The sequence below is a fragment of the Acomys minous genome (genome assembly GCF_964271855.1).
Source record: "Acomys minous genome assembly, chromosome: 5".
Lineage (NCBI taxonomy): Eukaryota > Metazoa > Chordata > Mammalia > Rodentia > Muridae > Acomys > Acomys minous.
Window position 1 is genome coordinate 102,372,394 of NC_140494.1, and position 26,159 is coordinate 102,398,552.

At 47.8% G+C, this 26,159-nt stretch overlaps 1 protein-coding gene across 7 annotated transcripts in view; it reads right to left on the reverse strand.

The window, feature by feature from the left end:
- The window catches only part of GRIK4 (glutamate ionotropic receptor kainate type subunit 4), a 427,994-nt gene that overhangs the window by 28,813 nt on the left and 373,022 nt on the right, over positions 1–26,159 (reverse strand). For 6 of the 7 annotated variants that reach the window (XM_084782224.1, XM_084782227.1, XM_084782221.1 and 3 more), the window contains 2 exons: positions 15,807–15,920; positions 501–610 (listed from right to left, as the gene is read on the reverse strand). In XM_084782224.1, coding sequence (XP_084638350.1) covers positions 501–610; positions 15,807–15,920 — 224 coding nt within the window. The remainder of the gene's footprint in view (positions 1–500; positions 611–15,806; positions 15,921–26,159) is intronic. The other variant, XM_084782226.1, reaches the window with a different exon arrangement.

A 26,159-nucleotide genomic window follows, 5' to 3' on the forward strand; every position in this document is an offset into this window, starting at 1 on the left:
TGTGGCCTCTAGCTCCCCCTCTCCCCCTGCACTCTGTCTGGATTTGCAGGCTCCATTTCTTGTCGTTCAGCACTTTATGGCAGATCCTGGCAAAGACAGATGCCAGGGTAGCCAAATGCACCATGCATAATTAGAGTCATCTTCCTGTCAACCCCCCCCCTCCCTTCCCAAAGCTTCTATACAAGTTGGGGCGGGTGGCTGGGAGGATGCAGGAGGCTAGAATACAAAACCAAATCCAGTCAAGCAAACCTGTCCACGCTGTGCATGGTAGTGAACACATGCATGGACAGATGGATGGGTAGTGTGAGGTTGACAGCTGGGCAGAGGACATTTCAGGCCCCCAGTCCCTCTCCCATCTCTATTTGGCACCACGGTCTTCTAAACCATCTCCTCCCACCACCACCACCAATCACTACTACCACCACCCGCCCCATGCAGTTCCCAGAGTGGACACAAGGTGGCGGTGTGAGGACAGAGAAGAGAAGGGAAGACTACCTTACCGAGCCACCAGGAAGAGGACACAGCTGACGGCCAGATAAGCTAGAAGCATGAAGAGCCAGACTCCTGGAGAAAAGGGGTCCAGAAAGGAGAAATAGCCCGGTCTGCGTCCCTGAAAATGGAGATGAAAATAAGAGTCACTATACATAGTCAGTCAAAATGGCTTTGGGCAGGGTACTGTGCATTGGTTTTGATCCTAGCATTTTTTGTAGGGGGGGGGGCGGGCCCTATGGGTGATTCTAACGATGCCAAGGATGATGGTGGAGGTGGGACTGTTCTGAACACCTTGTAAGCCCTGATCTACAGGTGAAACTGAGCATCAGTGTGGCCCTGTCTCTTCCTGGGGTGAGGGGCTTTGTGCTGGGCAAATCTGCCAGCCCTTGATACCTATGACACACTTGCCTCTGTTCTCAGGGCTCGGGAGAACCTGTGAGCTTGGATTGCTGTGTGGGAGTTGGACCTTAGCAGCTCTCTTTAACGTCTATATCTTCCTCTTGAGAGTGTCAGTATAGTAGGTGTCCTTGGCTTTTTGCTGTGTACTGTGTTCTCAGACATCGGAAACACTCGTGTTAAGTTTTGACACAGCCCTGAGGGTCTCCGCTGAAATTATGTTCATTTTATTAGTGAAGAAACCAAAGCCGAAGATATGCACCCAAAGTTAGAACGTAGCAAATGGAAAATTTAGAGACCCATCTTCTATCTCAAAGTTGTCATCCTGTCCCCCTCACACAATGACACGCTACTCCAGAGGGCGGAGCCAGGAAGCGAAAATAGGTGCCAAGTTCCCAACGTCTCACAAGAAAGCAGATTAGAACCCTGAAGACAACGCCAAGGTGTCTGCTACATTTTCAGCTGTACAGTCCTGGGCAAGCCCCTGATCCTGTCTGGCCTCAGCTAGAGATGGGCGAGATCAGATCCACTCTCCAAAAGCCACAGGCTTGCTTCCTTACCCTGCAGTGAGTATTTCAGTTTTCATTCCTTGTCAGCATTTGAAAAAGTTCACACACACACACACACACACACACACACACACACACCTATGTGCCTATCTTTCTGAAGGAAATAACACCCTACATCAGAATGAACACCTAGTCTCAACCTGTGGGTCGTGACCTCTTTGGGACCCAACGACCCTTTCAGCAGGGTTGCCTAAGACCATCGGGTGTTTACATTACAATGCGAAACAGTAGCAGAACTCCAGTTCTGAGGCAACGACGAAAACAATTTCATGGCTGGTGGTCATCGCAACGCGAGGAGCTGTATTAAAGGCTGAGACCCACTGGTCTAGCGGATCTGGTAGCACGGGAGCCGAGCGGTGGTTGCTACTGCAGATGGGGTGTGCTCTCTCCAGCCCCGTCCCTGTGTCAGCTTTGCCTCTTCTGTTTACTACAGAAGCACCGGGCTAGATGTTGTCTAAAGGGCCATTTAAAGCAGAACCACTGTGATTTTATGATCTCGGGAATCCGGGAAGTCAGTGGACGGAACTAGAAGTCATTATTACTTTCAGCCACTCTATGAGAAGGCCCTCGCTCTAGCAGTTAAGATTATATCAGTCGTAATAGCACCTACTACCTGAACTCCAGGTATGTCTTATTTACTCTGGGGTCCCAGGGAAACCAAAGCAAAAATACCTGTGCCAGCACCGACTAAACCCGACCAGGTCTCTGAGTTAACACTAGTCACAGGAAGCTACAAGGACCTGAGCACCTCCCAGTGCCAGTGTCGGCCACCGTAGCCTTCTGTGTGGCAGCGAGAGAGACAGTGCTGAATGACCGCACGGACCCTGCATGGCCCTGTTTCCCGGTGACTTCAGTTTTTCTGGGTGGCCTCTCTCAGGAGCCAGGGAGGAACATCCTCAACCCACCCACCCAGGGAAGAATTTTACTTTCCCCCCAAGGGGACTATGGCTCAGAGGGGACACAGAGAAGACGCCAATGGTTCACCACCCGCCCTGTGATAGCCTTCCAACAAGGTGACCAGAGCCTCTTAGGCAGCCTTTTATAAAAGTCATTTTCCCTGCCTGTATAGCACAGGCCAGGGAGAGTTCAAGTATACTTCCTCACAGTACGCCAATCTTTGATGTACACAGAACACTTGAGCAGAATGGTTGGGAAAATGAGTCTGGATGAGAAGCAGAGGGCAGTAGCTGAGAGAAAAGAACAGGGGGAAGAGGGCAGGATAGAGGCCAGACCATGAGTGAGTTTGGTCCCCATCATTACATAAATCTTCGAACAAGAAACAAGAGCTTCGGGGGGGGGGAGGGGAGGGTGGCGAAATCTGGGTCCCCGGATGCTCATTCCAGTGCCTGTCACAGAATGGCTGTTTTATTCAACACCCTCAAAGCCAGTGGCAGACACAGGAAGATGCGGAGCATGAAGAAGCCACCTAGAAGATGGACTCGAAGGAGACTACCTTGTCTGCCCTTCTACCGCAGCAGAAATCACTAGCTTGGGCCTCTTTCTCTTATTTCCAGACTGCCTCCAGATAAATGTATGTGGATTCTACGTGGCCTGTCAGGACTGTTTTACTCTGTCTTCAAGCCGAGAGGTAGCTAGGAGGTGGGGGGGGGGGGTGCGCACTTTTACTGCTGCTTTCTGGATCTGAAGTCCCATTAGCTGTTCCATGTCAGAAATCTATACCTGATTTTATCCCAAGCAGTGAACCCAAGGGAGATGGCAGCACTATTTAAAGCTGCCATATATAGTTAGGGACGATAAGACATGATATGGAGCCATGAGAAAAACTCCTAGAGACTAGGGTCATAAGATGTAGGACATCACACAAACAAGAAACAAGATGTAAACGTGGCCTCCTTAGGAAGCCATCAGTAAGGTCTGATTTCACCAACGCTTGTCTGACACCATCCTGAAGAGCGAGACCTGGGCAGTCATTTGAGATCTGGGTCTAGATTTAGGCTGAGCTACACCGTTGAGACGACAGCAAAGGAAACATGTCCCTTGCCAGATTGCAAATGCCAACCATGTTTCCTAGGTGGATGTCTAAATTGCTTCCTTCCCAGGGAACCCCCTAGTCAGTGGGACTTGGAACAAATCACGGTCACGTGCCACAGGCATTTCTTCGGAATACTAACTGTTTCTGAACTCAGGAGATGTGTGAGGGTGACAACATGTCTTCTGAAAAGACTCGGTACCTCACTCTGTGCTCTTGATTTCAATACCCAGTTTTCCATGCTGACAGACGGAAGAACTGGGAGCCGGGGAAGCTAAGTGTCTCATTCAAATCACTATGATGGCTTCAATTTCCCCGGTACTCACTCATCAAGCTGTGCCATCGACACGCTGCACCACTCCACTCTTGTGGCAGCTGTACCACGTCATGTTCGACTCTTAATTTTTGCAACTTGCTCCAATAAACTCTCTAATTACTCCCAGGCCTTCTACCCAGTGCCAGGAGAATCCCGATTTACTCGGTCCTACCCAGTTAAGGTACTCAGGAATGTTATTTATCTATCCTCATCATCATTTATTGTGACCCTGTTGTTTTATAGGCATTTGTATTGATCTATACAATCAATAGAACTGCTGACTGCAATGGGGCCAGTTCCTTTTGGTGGATGCAACCATTCTAAATGTAATGCTTTATGTATCCATCTCTCTCTATATATATAGCCGTAGTCATAGATCTGTGCCTCAGAGGTCAAGGACAGGACAAGTCCTAGTGGTGGGACTGAAAATTAGAAACAGTTATCTTGGCTTTTGGTCTATGCTTCAATCTGACCTGACCAGAGTTTGTACCGTTGGTGATGAGAGAGCCATAAAAGATTGGTCACCAACTAGCTCATGGTCCTGGCTTGTAGAGGTTGTTTGAATTGCAGTATGGCAGCAGATATTCCCATATGAAATATGTCCATTCTTCCTTTTATTCTTAAACATCTCTTAGTTCACTAAGATTTGCTACTTCACCTCTGGGTCTGTGTACTCTTAGTAACTTGGAGGTAACAATAAATCTGACTGTGTAGGGTTATGTCGAGGACTAAAGATATGGCCAGGAGCGTGTGTGTGTGTGTGTGTGTGTGTGTGTGTGTGTGTGTGTGTGTGACCGCGCGCGCACGCATTTTTCTCTAATGGCAGGAAGCAATGAAAGGATGGCATGTGACAGAGGAGGGAGGTCTTCCTTTTACACTGATACTTTCCCCTAGTGGACAGAAATACTACTTTCTGTCTCATGCTGACACAGGATGAAGATGCTTGAGGGAGGAGGAGGCCATCTGGCCACAACCACTTTCCCTAATTCTCCAAGTCCCTGTGGAGTCACATGAGTCACAAAGGTTCTCCAGAACTCTCGCAGGAAGCAGCTAGGGCAACCCAGCATTCACCATGAAAGGATGGATCTCGGAAGCCAATTCTCTTTTCTGTTCTTATTCCTTTGTTTTGGTAACTGAGACAAGTAGCCTACACTGGAGTTGAACTCACCGTGTAGTGACTTCAAACTTATGGTCTTCTTGTCTCTGCCTCTTGAGTGCTGGGATCACAGTCACTTGTCATTATGCCTGCCTCTGATTCCAATACTTAGAACTCTGTTCCACTTCAGCTTTCCCAAAGAACGAAGCAAGCACGTGACAGCTGCTCTCAGAACTGTGGAAGGGAAGTGTGCCTCACACTCTTTCTCTGTACATTGCACCAGGGACATCAACTCTCCTTCTCCCTGGGCCCCATGTCTCCAGCACATCACTGACAAGGGTGGGCACATCTTCCGTGTACTTTTGAGTGTCTGTAGAACTTAATGGCAGTTTACAGGGCAGTTTCTTGTTAGACAGTCAACTGCTAGGAGTGGTCAGTGGTCAATAAAACATCCTCTAGGGTGGAAAGGGGGAAGAAAATGGTTTACCTGTAACAGCCTTGGAGAGGCAGAGGAAGTTATATTTGACTGTAAAAGCTCATCCGGTTAATCTGCAGTGTGTGTCTTGTAGAGTGAGGCTTAGCGTATACTCTGCCTTTAAGGCCAGGAGGATAAAGAAAGCAAGCAGCTACCTCCCTTCCACACAAAACCCCTAGACAGTTGGTAGTCAATATATCTCACAGGTCAGCCTATCTACTCTGAGTTCATGACTTGGAGGTCTCTCTTGGAGACACCCGAGTTGCCATCCTCGTATCAGCCTTGGCTCACTGAGTGGTACCGCTCACCATTTCTTCGTGACTCACACGAAGGATGAATATGAGTGTTAGTAAAACAATGCTGATGTGACAACCTGGGCTGCTTGAGGGAGCAGCTCACCGTGCTGCCACTATTAACATGACTATCTGTCCAGGGATCTATCTGCCTATTGATGAGCTATGCTATGAAGTTACTCAGCTTTAGGGACTTGGACGTGATTTATTTTTTTTTACCTCCTTAGAATAGAATATTAAGCTAGAAGTGACTCAGTGGCTGGCTTGGAGCTATTTTCCATGTTCCTAGATAGACATTCTGAGATGCAACAGACCATCCTGGGAAACAGATAACATATCCAGCAAACGCCAGGCATTAACTCTGTGTTGCCATTTATTTCTCTCACTTTTTAATTACTGCCCGTCTTAGTTACTGTTCCATTGTTGTGAAGAGACGCCATGACCAAAGTAACTCTTATAAAAGAAAACATTTCCTCAGGTCTTGATTACAATTTCCGAGGGGTTAGTCCATGATCATCATGAGAGCATGCAGGTAAGGTATGGTGCTGAGAGCTTCATATCCTGATCTGCAGGCAGCAGGAGATAGAGATAGAAATAGATAGATAGATAGATAGATAGATAGATAGATAGATAGATAGACAGACAGACAGACAGATAGACAGACAGACAGAGAGACAGCGACAGACACATAGAGAGACAAAGTCACTAGGCCTGGTCTGGGCCTTTAAGACCCCAAGCCCACCCCCAGTAACACATCTACTCCAACAAGGCCACACCCTCTAATCCTTGCCAAACCGTTCTACTAACTGAGGACCAGGCATTCAAACATATGAGTCCGTGGAGGCCGTTGTCATTTAAACCAACACACATCTGGTTATTTCTCTTTTTCTTTTATTAGCTTTCTTGAGAGAAAAGATTCTAGCTGAGAGCAAAGGAAAGAAAAAGACCATGGAGCTTTCCTATCCAAGGAGTCTCAGCCACTCATGCTGGCTGGGGACCTTCTGTGGCATCACCGATCTCACAGATTGAGTCCTCAGATAGGAAAAGACCGGAAACAAGCATCAAATCAATGTACGTCCTTTACCATGGGAGACATGTCCATACTACAGCATGGGACAAGTACTTGAAAGCATTTTGGACCTGGAGACCGGAGACCTGGCTTCAGTGCCTGCTACAGCGCTCACGACCAGGCCCGCAAGGCTCTGGCCTCCTGCTCCTTGCATTAGAAACCATCCCACCTATTCCCGGCAGTGCTGCACTCAGCCAGAGCCTGTGTAGAAGTACCTCATAAATCAAGAGCTGCGCGTCAACATGCTATATCTTAGACATCAATCCAACCTCCCTGAAGAAGCCAACATGAAATTATTTAAATGAAATTTACCCATTTGGGGGTTAAAGTGGGCCAAGTGTTGAATTCCCAGGTTAGGTTCTGGCACATTCCAATAATACCTTGCTACCACACACAGGGAGTGCTTGAGGAGCACAAACTTACTTTAACATTAGTCTGAGCAAAAACGTATTGAGGTAAATTGTTGCAGCAAGGGAAAAAAAAGATATACTGTGTCAAATATGTTTTTTTCCCAAGCTGTTCTCTCCTCTTCTCACACAGAGTTGAGAACCCACAGTACGCATTAGTACCTCAAAACCCTTGAAGACAAAATCCCCTTGGAGAGAGATTGCTAGACTAAACCTTGAACTCCTCATTAAAAAGAAATGAGTTAATTTGCCAGGGGATTCACAGGCCTTGAGCACCATCCACCTGAGTGCCATCTTGGAAGTATCAAGGCCACCCCAGATTCTAAGGCCCAGCTATGAGTGCAGGGCTTGGAATCACACCTAATCCCAGACAAGGACCTTGATGCTTTCTCAGGTGCATTCTGGGATGGCGAACCTCCACCAACAGTTTGACTAGATTTACAATCTCCCTGAGAGACACAGCTCTGCAAAGGTGAGGGTACTTCTAGAGACTTTTAGCTGAGGAGGGAGGCTCTGCTCTGAATGCGAACGGGCCATCTCATGCGTGAGAGACTCAGACTTAATAAAAGGAAAGACAAAAGGAAGGCTACTGGTTTCTGTCTCTCTCTGCTTCTTGATTGCAGATACGTGATGAACTGCCTCACATTACTGCTGTCAGGCCCTCCCTGATGTTATGGATGCCGTTCTCAAGCTATGTGCCAAAATAAGCCTTCCTTTCCCTCCTTGGTTGCTTTGTCTAGGACTGTGTCACAGCAGGAAGAAAAGTAACTAATACAGATGCTGTGTGCTCCGTGTAGGATGCCGACACTGGGGAAGAGAGCAATATGTTCAGGTGGCAGGTATGGCCCTGCTCAGATGGATGATGTATATCTGCCTTTACTTTGTTTCTATTCTTAAGGCCAGTTGGGATAAGGAACAGCAATGACAAAAATAAAAATAAATCTATTCATTCTTTTGTCTGGCATACTGGACCTCCCTAGCACAAGTTGAGGTTTCTGGGGCTCAACGTTGCCCTACTGAGGAGATGGTGCTCACTGACCAAGGACTGCTGGATATGGGCTTCATTCTTCCCTCTCTCCTTCCCATTTTTCTTTTCATTCCTAGCAAGTAATGATACATGTTTAGAACAATCACATTTTCCAAATCAAAAGTCATAACTAAATTTCTAAGCTGGAAACACAGGAGCTTCCCCTTAAGGTACCCCATACTGGGGTCTTGTTAAGAAGAGTTGGGGAAGAATACTTGAAGGCAACATGAAAGTGCAGCCGCTGAGAGAAAGAGAGAGGGAGGGAGGGGGAGAGCATCTGACATTTGAGCTGGGTATAGAAGGGTAGATTGCTTTGTTCTGTGGCTGAGAGCAGAGAGGATGAGTGTGAACCTAGATAAGGTGGTGAGAGGAGGCTATTGGAACAGTAGACCATGCTAGGAGTTTGGACAGCTGGTAAATGAGTCAAACGATGAGGTTGATATAATTAGATTTGTGAGACAATCAAGCAATCGAGCAAGCAACTCTCAGGCTGCAGTATGAGGGCTGGAATGAAGTGAGGAGCAATTCTCCTGTGTTTACTACATACACTCGTGAACATTTCCTTGTTCATGCAGCAGGCACTGTTCTGAGAGCATTGCATATGTGTCCCTATTTAAGCTTCATGGCAGCTCATTTCCTATAGAGGAAGAAACTGAAGCACATGCGATGTGTAGCTAATAACTGTCAGGTCCAGCATCAACTGCAGGCAACCAGGCTTGAGTCCACGAGTTTCGCCATTATTTCTTACTGAATGCTGATGATGACTTTGGTTGGGACAGTAAGAGAATAAGAGACAGTTTTCCATTGAGGAGAATCTAAGCCACTGTAGTCATAGCCGCTGAGGTTAGAGAGAAGCAGAAGAAATGGAAATTACTGGGACTTTGAGAACTGTTGGGGAGTGAACAGAGAGGGGTCAGCTAGGGTCACTGAATGGAGGTGCTATTATCTGTCATGAGAGAGAGGGGGACAGACCAGTTTGCTGAATGAAATTATTCAGACACAGTCTCCAAATATCCCAGGGCAGCAGACCCTCTGGGCAAGCTTCCTCAAGAGTCTTCTCTGTCAGGAAGTTCTTCCTTAGATACAACTTAAATCCGTCCTGCTGAAAGGAAACCCTTTCTTACTGTCTCGACCAGCTTGTAATGCTGTTGGGGTTGTCTATAGCTATGCAGGTGGAGGGGAGGAGCCATATGTGAGATATATACTGCTGGGGCTCAGTGACAAGTCCAGGGTTACAGTGGCATTGTCTAGGGAGAATGCAAGGAGATGGAGAGAGAGAGAGGAAGGATGTGGCCAGCTTTTAGTCAAGGTGATAGAGAGGTGACAGCAACAGCAGGAGACAATGGTGACTCGGGTGCTAGGAATGGAGTCCAGCCGGTCAACCGTACCAGTGCCAAAGTCAGATGCAGTAGCTGGTGTGTCGATTAGCAGGAAGGCTCTGATTTTTGTCTTATAGATGGCTGAGCAGAAACAGATTATTCTGTGATGTTAGGAATATGAAAAATATTCCATAATGGATATTTAATGACATACATTCTAAACAATCTGAAAATTGTTGGAGGTTCGCAAATTGTTTCTGATAATTTTTAAGTTTCAGAAACATTCTAGCCACCACTTACTTTTCTGGAGGCTGTGTGTGTGTGTGTGTGTAGTGTGTGTAGTGTGTGTGTGGTGTGTATGTAGTGTGTATGTGTATTGTGTGTGTGGTGTGTATGTAGTGTGTATGGTGTATAGTATGTGCGTGGTATGTAGTGTGTGTGTATAGTGTGCGTTTGTGTGGTGTGTAGTGTGTGTATGTAGTGTGTGTGGTGTATATGTCGTGTGTGTGTGGTGTGTACATAGTGTGTGTGTGGTGTGTACATAGTGTGTGTGTGTGTGTGTGTGTCTGTGTGTCTGTGTGGTGTAGTATGTGTTTGCCCATGCACGCACATGTGGAGGCCAGATGCTGCTGTTGGGCATGTTCTTTCATCACTCTCCAGTTTGCTTTGGGGATAATCTCTCACTGACCTGGAGCTCATTGTTTCAACCAAACTGGCTAGCCCATGAGCCCCTGTAGTCTACCTGTTCCCACTTCCACAGCACTGGAATGCAGATGCTGTGAAGAGACACCGTGACCACGGCAACTCTTAGAAAAGAAAGCACTCAGTTGGGGCTGGCTTACAGTTTCATGGGGTTAGTCCATTATCATCAGAGCAGTAGCTGAGAGCTTTACACACACTCATGCACAGGCAGCAGGCAGAGGGGGGAGGAGGGTGGCAGGGGGTGGGGAGACAGCTTGGCATGGACTTTTTAAACCTCAAAGCCTACACCCAGTAACATATCTCTTTCTTAAACAGCCCTACCCCCTGGTGACTAAGCATGCAAGTATATGAGCCTATGGAAGCTTTCTTACTCAACCCAAAGATGACACCACTGCACCTGGTTTTCACATGGGTCTGGGGTGATCTGAACTCAAGTCCTTAGGCTTGCATACCAAGCACTGTATCACTGAGCCATTTTGACAGCTCTCTGGAGGCTTTTGCAATTATGCTGAACTGGGATTACACTATGCAATGTATACGTGTAATGAAGTGTTACATGGTACCGCATGAGTACATAAAAAATTCACGGTTTCATGTTAAAAATAAATAAATGAGTAAAAACAATTCTTCACTAGGCATTTACACCGAGTTAATTACTTTTACTTTCACATACAAATTTGACTGCAGCCAGATGCTCACCTTTTAGTGACAATCACTCATTAGTCAGGTGACCTTATCCCATGGGGGGAAAAGATTCTAGATCCTTATGGAGTATAAATGAGAACAAATTAGCCACATTTTTGCTCTAAGATAACCATCAATCAGAGAAAATTCACAAGCCAGTAAACACCCATTATTTCACCTTAATCTCATCACATTGGTACTATTATTTTGAAAGCAGCTTCTCTGCGTAGTTTATACGGGGCTCTGGTGGCAGACTCTCCCTGGCAGATGCTAGTGCCCTGTTACAGCTGTGCTCGCCGCACACACACTCTTACCAGCTCCCCGCTGCCTCAGCCAAGGCAAGAATGTTCTCTCACAAGTTGAGTTTCTGGTAGTTTCTAAGCGCAGTGCTTCACACACAGAATGTACTCAGTAAATATTTGTGGAATAAATGCATAAACTGTCAGGTCTGCGTAGTGTAAGTTGTTTATGCCAGAACTCATTTTTTTTTCACTCAGTTTGGCCCCATTATAAATTAGTTCTGAGCAGCTGTGTGGCGTACTGGAGCCTCCAAGGTAGGGCTGAAGAAAGGAGGAACTCGGGACTGGCCTGAGAGATGGTCAGGTATGGTTCTCCACAGAAACAGAAATGATGGGTGATATAGGTATATACATATTTATGTATTTCTATAGCTTTATTATATCATATCATCTATAAATCATGTTTCCCTGTCTGTCTGTCTGTCTGCCTATCTATCTGCCTACATATCATCTATTTATCAATTTCCTGTATGTCTATGTGGTGGTTTGAATGGGAATGCCCCCATAGGCTCGGCCATTAGGAGTGGCCCTACTTGACAGGGATTAGAAGGCGTGGCCTTGCTGCTGGAGGAAGTGTGCTACTGCAGGTGGGCTTTGCGGTTTCAGAAGCCCAGGCCAGGTCTAGCGCCTTGTTCTGTTCCTGCTGCTTGCTGATCTGGCTGTAGAATGTTCCATTCCCTCCCTAGCACCATGTCTGCCTGTGTGCCACTATGCTTCCTGCCGTGATGACAATGGACTAAAGAGTAAGCCAGCCCCAGTTAAATATTTCCCTTTATAAAGTTGCCCTGGCCATGGTGTCTCTTCACAGCAATAGAGCTTTGAGTAAATAAGCTATCTATCTACCTATCTATCTATCTATCTATCTATCTATCTATCATGTATGTGTGAATGTATCTATCTATCTATTATCTATCTATCTATCTATCTATCTATCTATCTATCATGTATGTGTGTGAATGTATCTATCTATCTATTATCTATCTATCTATCTATCTATCTATCTATCTATCTATCTATCCACATACCTATCTACCCATCCATCCACCTTACTGTCTATCATATTTAGATTGATTTTAAGGGATTAGCTCATGTGACTATAGGCATTTTTAAGTCCAAAAGATCAACAGGCTAGAGTCTTAGGCGGAGGCTCTGGTCTGGTCTGGTCTGGTCTGGTCTGGGCCAGGGCTCCTTCTTTAGAAAGCCTCTTTCGCTTCTATAGCAGTAAACTAATTTGAGCGCAGCCCACTCAGAATCTTGTGGTGGGCTGACGTCCCTTTCAAAATAGTGTTGAGGTCCTAACTCCCACAGCTTGTATATGTCACTCTGCGACCTCATTTGAAAAGAGAGTCCTTGCCAATGTTATGGAGAGGTGAGATGAAATCCCCGTCACGATGATGAGCATCCTTATAAAAGGGGGACGTTGGACAGAGACATATGGGGGAAGGCTGAGTGGATTCAAAGGCAAAGGTTGGAAGGAGGCATCTCTATGCTGAAGAGTTCTAGGCAGCTCATTACAGATGTCATCACACCTCCGAGATACCTTCCTAAAAGCCACCTGGACTAACGGTGGGGCCACACATCTGGAGATGCTGTAGCCTTGCAAGCTGACACACACAACACACTTAACGTTCCAGGAAGTATTGCAGGGGGCTAACACAGCCACAGACGTGTGAGGCACCTGACAGTAAATACTTGGTTGACATTCTCATTTGGGCTATCCAGAGGGTGGATGACTAAGGTGTAGCAACTGCACCAAGTTGCTGTTTGGTACTGTGGTGTCCTGTGCTGAGCAGCCCAGGTCTGAGTACCGGAGGCTGGAAACATCCACGGTTGGGTGCCTCCAGCCAAAGGGCTACCATCAGGGTTCTAGCTTCCTCAGTATTGACAAGTCATGGCCATAGCCCGATTGGGTTTTTCCCCTGGCCAGCGCAGGGCAGTGTGGAGAAAGATGTGTGTCTCCATTTCTTCTGGAAGCTGGAGACATGAGGCTTGCTGGAAGTCAAGATCCCCGTCCTGGGGTCAGACGCCTGGATTCCAAGCCTTTCCCTGAGATAGCCACAAGGGTGAGCTTGGTCTCCTGCTCTGTAAGTTGGGTTTTAGTGCCCACTCACTTTCCCTTACAGGACACAGTGGGGGAGGGCAAGCGCACCCTGCAGGAAGTTACTGAAGACTGCGCAGGTGAGAGTCTTTGCTGGCTACATAAAACGAGCAAGGGTGGTGAACTGACACCTTGTTCTTTGGCTTTTTTTTTTTTTCTTCTTCTTCCCAAGACAGGGTTTCTCTGCAGCTTTGGCTGTCCTGGACTCACTTTGTAGACCAGGCTGGCCTCGAACTCACAGAGATCCATCTGCCTCTGCCTCCCCAAGTGCTGGGATTATAGGCGTGTGCCACTGGGCCCAGTGTTCTTTGGCTTATTAACATGTGAGAAGCATATGTGAATTATTAGCGTGTGTCCTTGACCTACTTTTAAGACTGATCACACTCGTGTCCTTGTTTCTAAAATAAGCACAGTGCAACTGTGTTAGTTTCCTGGGATGGCCAGGACAGAGTCCATACCTGGGAGGCTTACAATAACGGAAATGTGTCATCGCCCAGTTACTGAGGAGAGAAGGCCCATTGATGTGACAGAGAGCCTGGCTCTTTCTGAAGGCCCGAGCTGAGGGTTCTCATCTCTCCTAACCTGCGTGGTTGCTGGTGATTGCTGATGCTTGTTGGCATGGAGATGCCTCACTGCAGCTTCTGGGCTGGATTCCATGAGGCCTACTCCCCCTATGCACCTATGACTAAATCTTCCATCCTGTTAAACATTTTGTCTTCAAGACAAGATCTTACTTAGGAAGGTTGACTGGCCTGGAATTTGCTAGCTTAGAGAGGAGTGGGCTTAAACTCACAGAGGTCTCTGCTCTACTGCTGGGATTAAGACATATCCCACCTCAGCCAGCCAAATCCTCCTCTTTTTCAAGGATGCTGGCTTGCCACTGGGTAAGGACCTGTCAGAGTCCAGCATGGCTCTGCCTTACCTCTTTAGAACACACTGGCAAGAACTCTATTTCCCAGTGAAGTTGTGTGCCTGGATCTTAGAAAATAGGACGTCAACTTTGAAGAGGACACAGTTCAGCACCAACCCAGAGTCCACATCACAGCTACCCACAACTGTCTGGGACATAGAGGCTTTCTGTAAATGGGGGTTTTCACCACAACAGGACAAGGGAGGATACGGGCTCAGAGGATCATAGCCTCCTGACTCCACAAAGCACAACTGTAATGACATCCTCACTGTCTCTGTCTCTGTCTGTGGAGCTTAACAGTTGGCTCTTATGTCTTCTGGATGCTCTGGCCACTTTTCCCAGCCAGAGAGCCCAGCAGAGAACAGTGCTTCTCTGACAAGTCAAGCTCTGCAACCCAGTGACTTCTGTCCTGTAGAAACCAAGCTACAGCTCCAAATGCTGGCCTTCCTTGATTCCCAGGGAGATTCAGATTTACACATAGGAGGGATTTGACTGCTGGCAAATTGCTGTTTCTCCTCCAAAGCAGCATCTTTGCAAACCGGGCTGGTGCTGCAAAGATGCACAGGGCCTCCTCTCCCGAGAGCCAGACTTGGAGGGCTTATGGGCGGCCTCTGGATGTCTCTCCTGCTAGACTTTATCTTAACTCTTCCTAACACTGGAAAGGACTCTGTTTCCAAGGATGGCTGCGCGTGTAGGTACTGGAGCGTAGGCCTGCAGCATGTATTTTAAAGGGACACAATTCATCCCCAAACTAGAAATCTACCTCACAGTGTCGGGGACACAGAGGTACTCAATAAATGAGAGCCACTGTCATCTTGCCTCATGGTGTCAGGTTACATCCTGGAGAATGTGTGACAGTTAAATTATGGCCCCTGAAAGTGACTAGAATACAGGGAGATCTATATGACAGCTGGACACCTAGAGGTGGTTTAGATGAAGGAGGGGAGGAAGAATCTTCTGGTTTAAAATGGAAGCAAGGAAGTTTCCATTACTGGCTGGTCACAGAGTGATGGTCCATTTGACTGATGGCACACAGCCAGGGTGACTCTTTGTCGCTCTTTTCACTAAATAAGACACCCAGATGCCATGCCCATCCTTGGCTGACTACTGTTGTGTTCCTATGTATTTATTGTGATGCTTTTCATAGCCCCCCCAAAAAAAAACTTTAAGAATAGAATAAAAGAAAACAAACAAGGAAGGTAGAGGCCTAGTTTTAGCAGGTCTAGATTTCTGCTTTCATTCACCAGCACTGAGAAGCAAAGCCCACAGCCCCACACTCTTCCAATGCCCAGAACGACCAGAGTGGACATTGGAGGCAGAGGAGCCCTGAGCATGCTGGCCGACTTATCTAAGCTTTGGTCCCTACCTCCTGGAAAAGCCTGAGTGAGGCCAGTCACTGGCACACTATATACTAAGTGGCATTCTCGGCCGTCCCTATTGAGAGACAGCAGCCATCTTTGCTGGAAAGCTCCCAAGTGTGACTTTTCCATCTCTTCTGTTTGTAAGTTTCTGCAGCTGATGGAGGAAAAAAATAGCCCCGTGCATTTGCATTTTAAGCCTCGAAATCTAAATATTTCTGTGAGTCATTCATTATTACCATATAACTCGGTGTTTGCATGCAAATAACTTTAATGGCATAAATGCTTATAAAATAAGTCTCTTACCATATGAACTCTGTAAAGAATGCTAATCCCCAGCGTCATGAATGGCTTGGAGAAATCAATCACTTTCTCACGTTCAGCTGTGATGGTGAGGCCTGCCACAGCCAGATCGGCTTTCTGAAAGGACACAGAGAGAGAGAGAGACTGTAACAGCAGGTAGGACACAGGGGACCAGAGACCATTGGCTGTCCCTGCTGAGAAGCTGTTACTCTAGTCAGGCTGCTTATCTCTAACCCGTCACTCTCAGGAGGACCCATGTTGAAACTGGCCCTCACGCCTACTTACTGTTAGACCCCCCTCTGAATACACAGGTAATATACAAGCAAGAGGAACACAACCAGACTGTTTACAAATGTTCCAAACGTTCCAGCAGAGGACACCATCTGGGCAAGCTTCCTCAATGTTCTTCTCTGTCAGAAATTCTTCCTCGGATACGATTTAAATCCATCCTGTTGAAAAGAAGCCCTTTCCTGTTGTCTACAAGCCAATATGTGGGGCTGTGAGAAAGCCGGGAGCCAGGACTCAGTCCTAGCCCATACTCTGCCTAAATAAAGAGCCGACCAAGCTTAGTTATTGTGCTTGCCTAGGGTTCCATAGCCTCATCCACAAACCAAGATGTACAGTGACGAGAGTGCTCTGTTCCTCATAGCAATTCTCTAAAACCAAGCTCAAAACGTAGCCTGTGGGGTCACCTGTCTGTACCACCCACTGGACAGATTAAAAGACAAGCTCCCAGTCATATTTAGGATTCTGGATTCTCGATTCATAGCAATTGATTCCAACCTATATTTTAACGCTTCAGATAGAATAGTTAAGAGCCATGTTTATCACCCAGGCAACATATTTCATCAAAAAAAGGGGTCCTGAGTGAGTTTGGGTATACAAAGTATACATGTGTGCGTGCACACATTTGATGACTGCCAAATCATTACAAAGAAAGTAGAAGACTGTTATGCTTTGGGTGTGACTGTCTACCATGGGCTCCTTTGTCTGAACTTATGGCCTTTAGTGGTCATGGGAGGTTGCCAAACCTTTTGGAACCTTCGGGGCCTAGCTAGAAGACAAGACCCGAATGGTGGAGCTCATGGGTTATACTATATCAGCCTGGTACATTCTCTCTCTCACTTTCTGACCCACAAAAAGCCATGATTCAACAATCCTGCCGCCACGGACAGAGGCCCCTGCTGCCGTGCCTTCTTCGCTATGATGGATCGTTTCCTTTGAACTGTGAGGCAAAATGCACCTCTCCTCCTTTTAAGTTGTCGCCAGGCTTTTGGTCTCAGCAATGGATGGTACCTAATGTGGAGACTCGGGCTCAGGAAGTGCAAATCTATCGAGTTTCGCTTTGAACATCTTCATGCCTATCTTCCATTCTCAATTCATGCCCCGGCACAGGTTAGCAAACTTAGATCCTAATCAAGTACAGGCATCCTTCAAAGAAACTGGAGTGCAGATGAAAGAGGATTTTAATAAAGAAGGAAATGCAAGTGGCTCATTCCGTATTTCTGTGAAAGTGTTGATGACTGCCGCCAAGTGAATCAGCCCTCGGGTTGTGACAGAGTAGGGTATGATTAGCAGATTGTCAGCATCTTCATTTGGGGGACTCTTCCGAGGCTTTCTTGGGTCTTTCAGAACCTCGACCTCTCAGTGGCAGTGGTACTGACTGGAGTTTAGCTTACGAGCTGAATGCAGAGCAACAAAGGCAGCCTCAGAGGCCTGCAGGTGCAATGCTATGCCTGTGGGTGCGGGTGTGCCCTACCACAGCAGCATAGTCTTGCCTGAGAGAGACCTGAGGAGGGAGGAGCAAGAGTTAAAGTAGTTGGAATAAAGAACTGAAGTAAACATTGAGACAACAAGGGGCCAGGGAGATGGCTCAGCTAACAAAATGCTTGCTGCACAAGCATGATGCTCTGAGTTTGATTCCCGGTGCGCACACTTGTAATCTCAGTGCACCTAGAGCCACGCCCTGGTACGTCCCTGGGGCTTGCTGGCTGGCCAGCTTAGCCTACTTTGGTGGGCTCCAGACTAATTAGAGACCCGGCCTCAAATTGGCAAGGTAAACAACTCTTGAGGAATGACACTTGAGGTTGACCTCTACTCCCCATCCCCCTACACACTCAGGAAGGTTAAGATGGGACAGGGTACATGTCTCAGTGGGGAAGAGTGCTTGCTGGGAAAGTGCATGGAGTTGGGTTCATATCATTAGCATCTACATAAAAAGCCAGGCATGCCTGTAAGCCTAGCATTGATGGGGATGGAGACAGAAGGATCCCAGGAGCTCACCAAGCCAAACCAGCAAGCTTCCAGTTCAGTGAGAGACCCTTCCTCAGGTCAGTAAGGGGGAGAAGAATACAAGAAGATACCAATGCCTCTGTCACGTGCAGCTGCATACTCATGAATGCACCACATACACACATGCATACACACACACACACACACACACACACACACACACAAACATGCCACACTAATTAAACATTTTAAAAAACAGATTAAGACGACGAAACAGGCAAGGGCACACACAGCATCTGTTCATTTCTCTGGTGATTTCTCTTTTCAGAACTCCAAATCAATTAACCAAAATAAATCATGATGACCCTAGATTTCTTTCTTTTTTTTTTTCTTCCCTCTCCACACTCAGCTTTCCTCTAAAAGGGGCAAACTTCGGATAACAATTTGGAAATCATTTTGCAAGTTTATTCATGTTGGCCAACAAAGACATTATGTGTGCCAGAACAATCCATACATCCATATGGACAGAGGGCTGGAAATGGCCTACATCCGCCGTCCCCCACCTGTGTAGGTGGGGACAGCATGCCCCCAGCACATACAGGCCGTTTCTTCTCCAAATTGGACCACACATAGAACACTGTGTTCAGCTGCCAAGGTTGATTCAGTGCTTCTCACCCCATCTCTCTTTCCTTTCTACCTAGGCTGGACTAGCTTGGGGGCAGGGAAACAGAAGAAGCAGCAGCTACAAGAAACCGGAGAGAGGTTTGGTGGTGGCTGTTTTTCACATTTAATTGACTCAGTATAGAAGAGTAATTATCTACCTTGGCTTCAGCGCACCCTGGGGTGCCAGCCACGATCACGTGGGATCAGATTATTCCAAAAGATGTGTGTTCATTTTCTTTTACCTTAGTTAAAAAGACATTATGCTATAAAGCAGCCTTCAGATGAGGAGATAATGTGCCATGAAGACACACTAACAAGCAAGGGGGCTGGGACTGCACAAATGCCACAGTGGCTAAGGCTGGAGGCTGAGGGGAACGCTGGCACGTGGAAGCCTATCTGAGGCCTTGTCGTGGGGTAAGAGGCTATGTTCTCCATGGGAGAGAGAAGTGGATGGGAAATCGGACCTAGCATCCAGAAAGGTCAGGAAGGAAACTGTGGAGTTCAGGCCTGACCCAGGTATCCTGGGAAAGCAGACCAGGCCAAGAGTCAGGCTGAAATCAGAGACAGGAAAAGAGAACACACATCCACCAGGTGGTTGGGGCAACACACACACAAGGGTGTTTAAATGTATCCCTCGTGAGCATCAGGCCTCACTCCTTTGCTTAGTTTTGATTGAAAGAGTTCTTTGAAGGCCTTTGTACCTTGCCTCTGAGGTATGCCCCACTTTTATCTCCTGGACATTGATGGAATTTACAAGGCTGGGCCAGGCTGGAGTTGGCCTGGAGATGACTTCTAAAATACACACACACCCCTTTGCCTCGTTGGAGGTTATCGGGGTCATACAGCTATCAAAGCTCATAGGCTAGTCCAGTCTCTCTGGGGATCTGAGCCTGGGCTGGGAGGAAGAGCAATCTTACAGTAGCGTTCCTGTCTGCACGTGTTGCCTGAGCCCACTGTCTAGGCCAGGAAGACTTTCCTGAGAATGATGGGGACACCTATCAGCAGCCACAAAACCTGGCCACGACAAGGGGACAAAGCAGGTACAGTTACCCTGGCTTCCATTTTAAAACAGTCACTGCCTTACTTTGTGCAAAAATGCTCTTGCTTGCGCCCAGCAGGGTCTCCTAGGGCTACGCTTTGCCTCCTCCACATATGGTTTTCCCTGACCCACGGATGAGGGATTATCAGTGGGCTGCGATCAGTGGGCTGCAATCCCCTCGCTCTCAATGGTGACTCACTCATGTTCTCCAGACAAACTCTCTGGCTATGAAATGGTTCAACGGCTGTCTACGGAGACAACGTGAGAATCAAGAGAGGAGGTTGTGCAGAGGGACCCTAGAGGCTTTACAGAGTGTAGAGCAGTCCCGTACTGTGTCAATGTGGGCTGGCTGACAGCCTTCAGGGTGGGGCAGACCTGTCTGGACTCAGGCACTCTCTTGCTGTGTGACCTTGGACAAGTCATTTCACTCCTTTTGGCCTCAGCATGTTCATCTATCTATCAAGTGGGGGTAATAACAGAACCCACTTTCTACAGTAGTGGGGAAGGTCAGTGAGAGGGCATTGGTAGGTTATGAGCACGAGTCTGGTCCACTTCTGTTGTTGGGGTGACAGAGGTGAGTCTGGTCCACTTCTGTTGTTGGGGTGACAGAGGTGATGGGGATGATGCTCACTTGATGATAGAGATAATCTCAAAAGGCCTTCTGGAAACACATCTGAGGCTATAGTGAGTGAGTGACAGGGATGCTAATAGGGCCCTGGCTACTCAGCCCCTCAGGTCTTTCCCCAGTGGCCTTGAGATTCTCCAGGGAAACACATGCCAGCTGGAAAGCAGGCATTCTTCAGATCCTTTTTCGACCTCTCTGGGAGAGTTGATTGTGCCCTGTCTCCAGCACCTTCCAAATTCTCTCTGCTGCACTGTGCTGGCACTGACCAGCTTCTCGAACTTTCTTCCTTCTGACCTTTCTCACAAGTCTGAGCTTCTGTCCCAGGAAGCCATTTGCCTGTGCACTTCAGTCATTGCCCCATGCCTCATTGTGCCTAACCTGTGCCTGCTGCCCATTAGGATACCCACCCTCTCCTCTTTCTGAGTGGCCCTTTCCTTAAGTCTAACTGTGTCCCTTAACTCCGGAAGGCTCTAGGAGGAAGTGCTGCTCAGAATAAGACGGTGCTGAGCCACCCGGAAGCCCTCATTCAGGGCAAATGGCCTCTGAAGAGCACAGAAAATATAATCCAGGGCAAGCTGAGGCTGTGGATAGGGACTGGCATCCTTCGTGACATCCAGACCCCTTCGGCTCTGAGGCCAGCCCTCTCTTCCCTCTGCTTAGTCCTGCGACCATAAGCCTGTGTCACTGGCACCACACTAAACAGGGTTGGAGTTCATCTCTGTGACTTCAGAAGCCCTCTTAGCTTCCCTGTGCCCACTTCTCACTTTAACAGGAGATAATGGCGGCTGACTTGGGGTCCTTACGAGGCTAAGTGAGATTGCACGTCCTGTGCATGAAGCACAGTACTTAGCATAGAGTATAAACCTAACAAATGGCCATTAAGACCATCTTTCTAGAAAAATTCACCTCTGCACCATGACAATGAAACTTTTTTTTTTCTAAACAGATCTCACTATGGGTCACAGGCTGCCCTTGAACTCACAATCTAGCTGCATCAGCCTCCTGGGTGCTGGACTTATATGAGTTAACCTTCAAGTTCAAGGTTGTATGCTTTTTCTTAAGTTTCCTGTGAGCTGGATGTGCTGGGTGCACAGTTTTAATACCAGCACTGGGGAGGCAGAGGCAGGTGGACCTCTTTGAGTCCAAGGCCAGCCTGGGCTACCCACTGAGTTCCAGGTAAGCCAGAGCAACACAGAGAGACCCTGTATCCCCCCTAAAGAACCCCAGAACAACAAGCTTCCTGTGATTCTCACCTCCATGGTCCATCCTGCCAGTTCAGCCAGTATCCACCCAGTGTGGATACAGCAAGCACATCCTGTACTTATCCAGTTGCATAATCAACTTGCGACTCTCCAGCCATCAACCCCACCCACTCCTCAGGACCAACCATCCAGAGTTTTCCCTCTCCATACAACATTTCCTGGCCATCTTTTCAGGAACAAGCCTTCCCGTGCCTTTCAGTCACTGCCTGGAGAGGACAAACCGCTACAGTGTGCCTCTGCTAGAACAGTGTCTGGGCCCATTTCAGCTCCGCTGCCGACATGTGGGGGTGACCTTAATGTCTCTGTGTCTCCATTTCTTCCCTGAGGAAGTGGGAGCAATGACAATTCCTCCATTTATGCCCTTCCAGGAAGTGGGACGCCCTTGCAGCGTGCCAGTGTGGCCCACAGCATCTCCGACTAGTGTTCTTGCCACGGCGTTGACACTCACGCGCCTTGCCTTCCCGTTATTGCACTTCCTTGAAGCAGGCGTTAGCCTTTTAAAAACGGAACGTGCACAGCGCAGTCACCCTTCACACTCTCTTACAGACAAGGAAGCTAAAGCCCAGATTTGTTTGCGACTTGCTCAAGCTCACGCAGCTAAAGAAAACTAGCCTCAGACCCAAGTGTTCAAAGATGGGGGCTCTGTTTTCTTTCTGGTGTACTGTTCCTGGTGAGTGTCTGCAAGTGGACACAGAATCAGTCCCTAAGGACACATAGGATAATTCAGGGGCAGGTGGGCACCCCCTAAACACAGTTTATGCTCAAGCCTTTTATTACTGACAGTGGAACCGGGCTGATTTCTGGCAAATGGCTGCTATGGGAGGGCCTTTTACTCTTTTCAGGAGGCTGGAATGCAGGATTCTGGCCAGACACACAAGTCCTGGTTGATCAGGCCAAGGGACTTGAAGGCCCAGTTTCCCCACAAGAGGGCACACTTCCCCTCCCTACTCATGAGCCCCTGAACACCCAAGACAGCATTAGCAGGGAGCCCAGGCCCACACTGGCTCAAGCAATTATCAGCAGGGTGCTAATTACACTTCTGGAAGGGACAGAATAGGCAGGTCTGGGCTGAGCAGGGGGCCAGGCGCAGGACCAGCTCTGTGGTTAAGCTGCTCCCCAAGGCTCTCCATGACAAGTGCTCTGCCGCTCATCCCCACCCATTCCCGATGAGAATCTGTACAGTTCTGTCATTCGGTAGATTCACCTGCTGCAAGCCTTTCTCCCGCCACCCCCATCTATGCAGATGCCCAGGGAACTGGGATCTCAGAGCAGGGAGGCAAGGACTCTGAAGGAGCCAGGGACTCGTGCCCACTGCTGGCTCTCCTGTGCCTGGGAAAGTCATCACTTAGACTCCATAACAACACACATCTGCCGTCCTCCTCCTTACATCATTGCACTGGATGCCCACGCCACATACCAAGGGTGCTTAGGGAGAATGCCAAGCAGTCACATGGCGCCTGTAAAATGTCTGGTGTCCCTGCCCACTGGGTAGATAGGGCGCTCATCCCTTGGCTGTTCTTTTCTTTCAGAACCAATATATGAGGTAAAGGATAAGGGACTATAACGTGACTGTGTTCAAGTTTGGTCACTTGTGTACATGCACACACACACACACACACACACACACACACACACACACACACGCCACTGTATCCAGTTTGGTCACCTGTATACCCACACCCAAACACACACACACACACACACACACACAAACACACACACACACACAAACACACACACACAAACACACACACATACACACACACACACACACACACACACACACACACACACACACACACACCAGTGTACAGCTTGCTCACCTGTACAGGTACTCTCTCTGCCCCGCCCCCCTCCTAATCCCAAATCTGTTCCTCCTCAGCTTCCATTCATAGAAAGCCCCAGCCACTCTTGGCAAGCCTCTTCTCTGGGCCTAACCTGTCAGAGATGCTGGGGGAGGCAGGTACCAGAGACTCATTAGCATGCATTGGGGGAGGGGAGTGGCCATGTCATCCCCAGGACCAAGTCTTCCCTGGTGCTATTTCTCGAGGTGACAGTCTATTCACAGGGTTGGATGAATTCCTTTAGAGTTAAATTAAAATCCCCATGAAATATTTACTTGGCTGGGCCCAGGGCTCTGTCACTGGCCTGTGAGGACAGATTGAAAGAAAGATTGCGAGCTGTGCGGAGAAGGGGCTAGCTCATCATTTGAAGGTGAAGCCACAGGGAACAGGGGGCTGAGCTGGGTCAGGAGGCTAAGAAGACAGTGTTTCCCAACAGGGTTCTAGTTACCATGCTCCTTCCGGTTCTTTGTGGTCAGATAGACGTATCCTGGAACCAAAGTTCTGCCATTACACAGTGCTGCCCTCAGCCTCAGACTAGATGTCTGCTTCCTCTGAGCCCTACCTCCCCTGTGTGTGTGTGTGTGTGTGTGTATGTGTGTGTCTGTCTGTCTGTCTGTGTCTGTCTGTCTCTCATATATTATGTACACGTGTGTATGTGCAATTATGTATGTGACTGCAGGCATATGAGTGGCATGCTAAGTGTACGGAGGTCAGAGGACAACCTTGGAGGCCAGTCTTTGCCTAAATCTGAGATGGGGGGGGGGTCCCTGCTGTGGTTAGTTTTTGCCAAGGTGACCTAAGCCTAGACAAACCTGGGTAAAGGGGACATCAGTTGAGGTGCCGCCTCCATCAGATAGACATCAGATAGGGCATTTTCCTGATTTAATGATGTAGGAGGGTCCAGCCCACTGTGGGTGGTGTCATCCCTCAGCAGGTGGGGGCTGGGCTGTTGATGAAAGTTGGCTGATCACAAGCCAGGCAGTGAGCCAGTAAAAAGTTCCTTCGTGGTCTTTGCTTCAGTTCCTGCCTCTAGGTTTCTGCTTCGAGTTCCTGTTCTAATTTCCCTCCATGCTGGGTTGTGACCTGGGAGTTCTAAGTGGGAAGAATCACTTACCTCTTTGAGTTGCTTTTTTGTCACGTTGATAACAACACCAACAATAACAACAACACAACAGGAAGTTGATTAGAATGTGCTTGCTGCCATGTGTGCCAGGCTAGCTGGATTTCAAGCTTCTCGAGTTTTCCTGTCTCTGCCTCCCACTCACCATAGGAACACTAGAACTACAGACTGGCACTCTACCATGCCAACTGTACCTGAGCTTTAGGGGGTCGAACTCAGGTCCTCCTGCTTGCATGGCGAACACTTCAGCACTCTGAGGCATCTCTCAGGCCTTGTCTGGATGCCCAGGTAATGGGCCACCCCGGGCCACCCGCAGCGCTCCAGGACTCACTCTTCTGCTTCTTGTTCCTTATGTGAGGACCATGATCTGAAATTGTCTTGCTAGTGTACCTAGCTACTTGCTTGCTGATCATGAAGAAGGTGAGGTCCAGGGGGCAAGGGACCCCTACCTGTCATCTACAATCTTGGCCATGGTTACGGCAGTGCCTGTCCTATGGTCAGCCCTCAGTAAGCACTTGCTGAATGGATGTGATCAGGGAACAAAGGAGCAGATGCCTGAAAGACGAGCCCAAATCCTGAGTCTCTCACCTCGGATCTCAAGTGAGGGCAACTTAAGCCTACAGTGTACTGCTCTGGGTAGAAGTTCTTGGTTCTAGATACTGGTCATGTAATTATACGCCAATTACTTGGCATCTCTGTGCCTCAGTTTCTCTGTGTGGGGAACAGAAGCAGTGATAATATATATTTCATTAATATATTGTAAAGTTTAAACCAATGAATGCATAGAAAGTAGCCAAGGCAGTGCCTGGAATAGATAGATATGCCATGGAGGGGAGAGAGCTACTATTGCTTGTTTATAGTGTTAACTTTAATTTCATGTATTAATCTTCTTGTTTTAAAAAATTCTATGTAGATTTTGAAGATTGAAAAGAAATCTCATGACTGGAAAGTCAGTATGTATTATATACGCTGCACACTGTCTACATCACAATGGTATGGAAAGGAAGCAGTATCCAGTGTTTGGGTCTCAGTGGTGGGGACTTCCTCACATCACCACCATGGCCTCTGTTACCACACCTGGTTTTCTGAAGAATGGCCCCAATTCCCTCAGCTCATGGAAGAAATATAGAAGTCTCTTTGAGTTTTCAGGATAACACAGTTGTTTCTTCTTACTTTTTCTTTCTCCCTTCATTTCTTCTTTCCTTCCCTCCTTCCTTCTTTTGTTCCTTTCTTTTTTCCTTCCTTCCTTATTTTTCTTTCTTTCCTTCCTTTTTTCCCTCCTCCTTGTTCCTTCCTTCCTTCTTTCCTCCCTCCCTCCCTCCCTTCTTTCCTTCCTTCCTTCCTTTGTTTTCTTTCCAGACAAGCTCTTATGAAACCCAACCTAGCCCCAAACTCAATATGTAGCTAAAGATGACTTTAAATTCTGATCCTCTTGCCTCTACCTCCCACGTACCAGGATTCCAGTGTGTAGCACCCCACTCTGTTTACACGGAGTTTGAGAAAGAACTCAGAGACCCCTGCATGCTAGGCAAGCACTCTGCCACCTGAGCCCAACACACCTAAATGCCAGT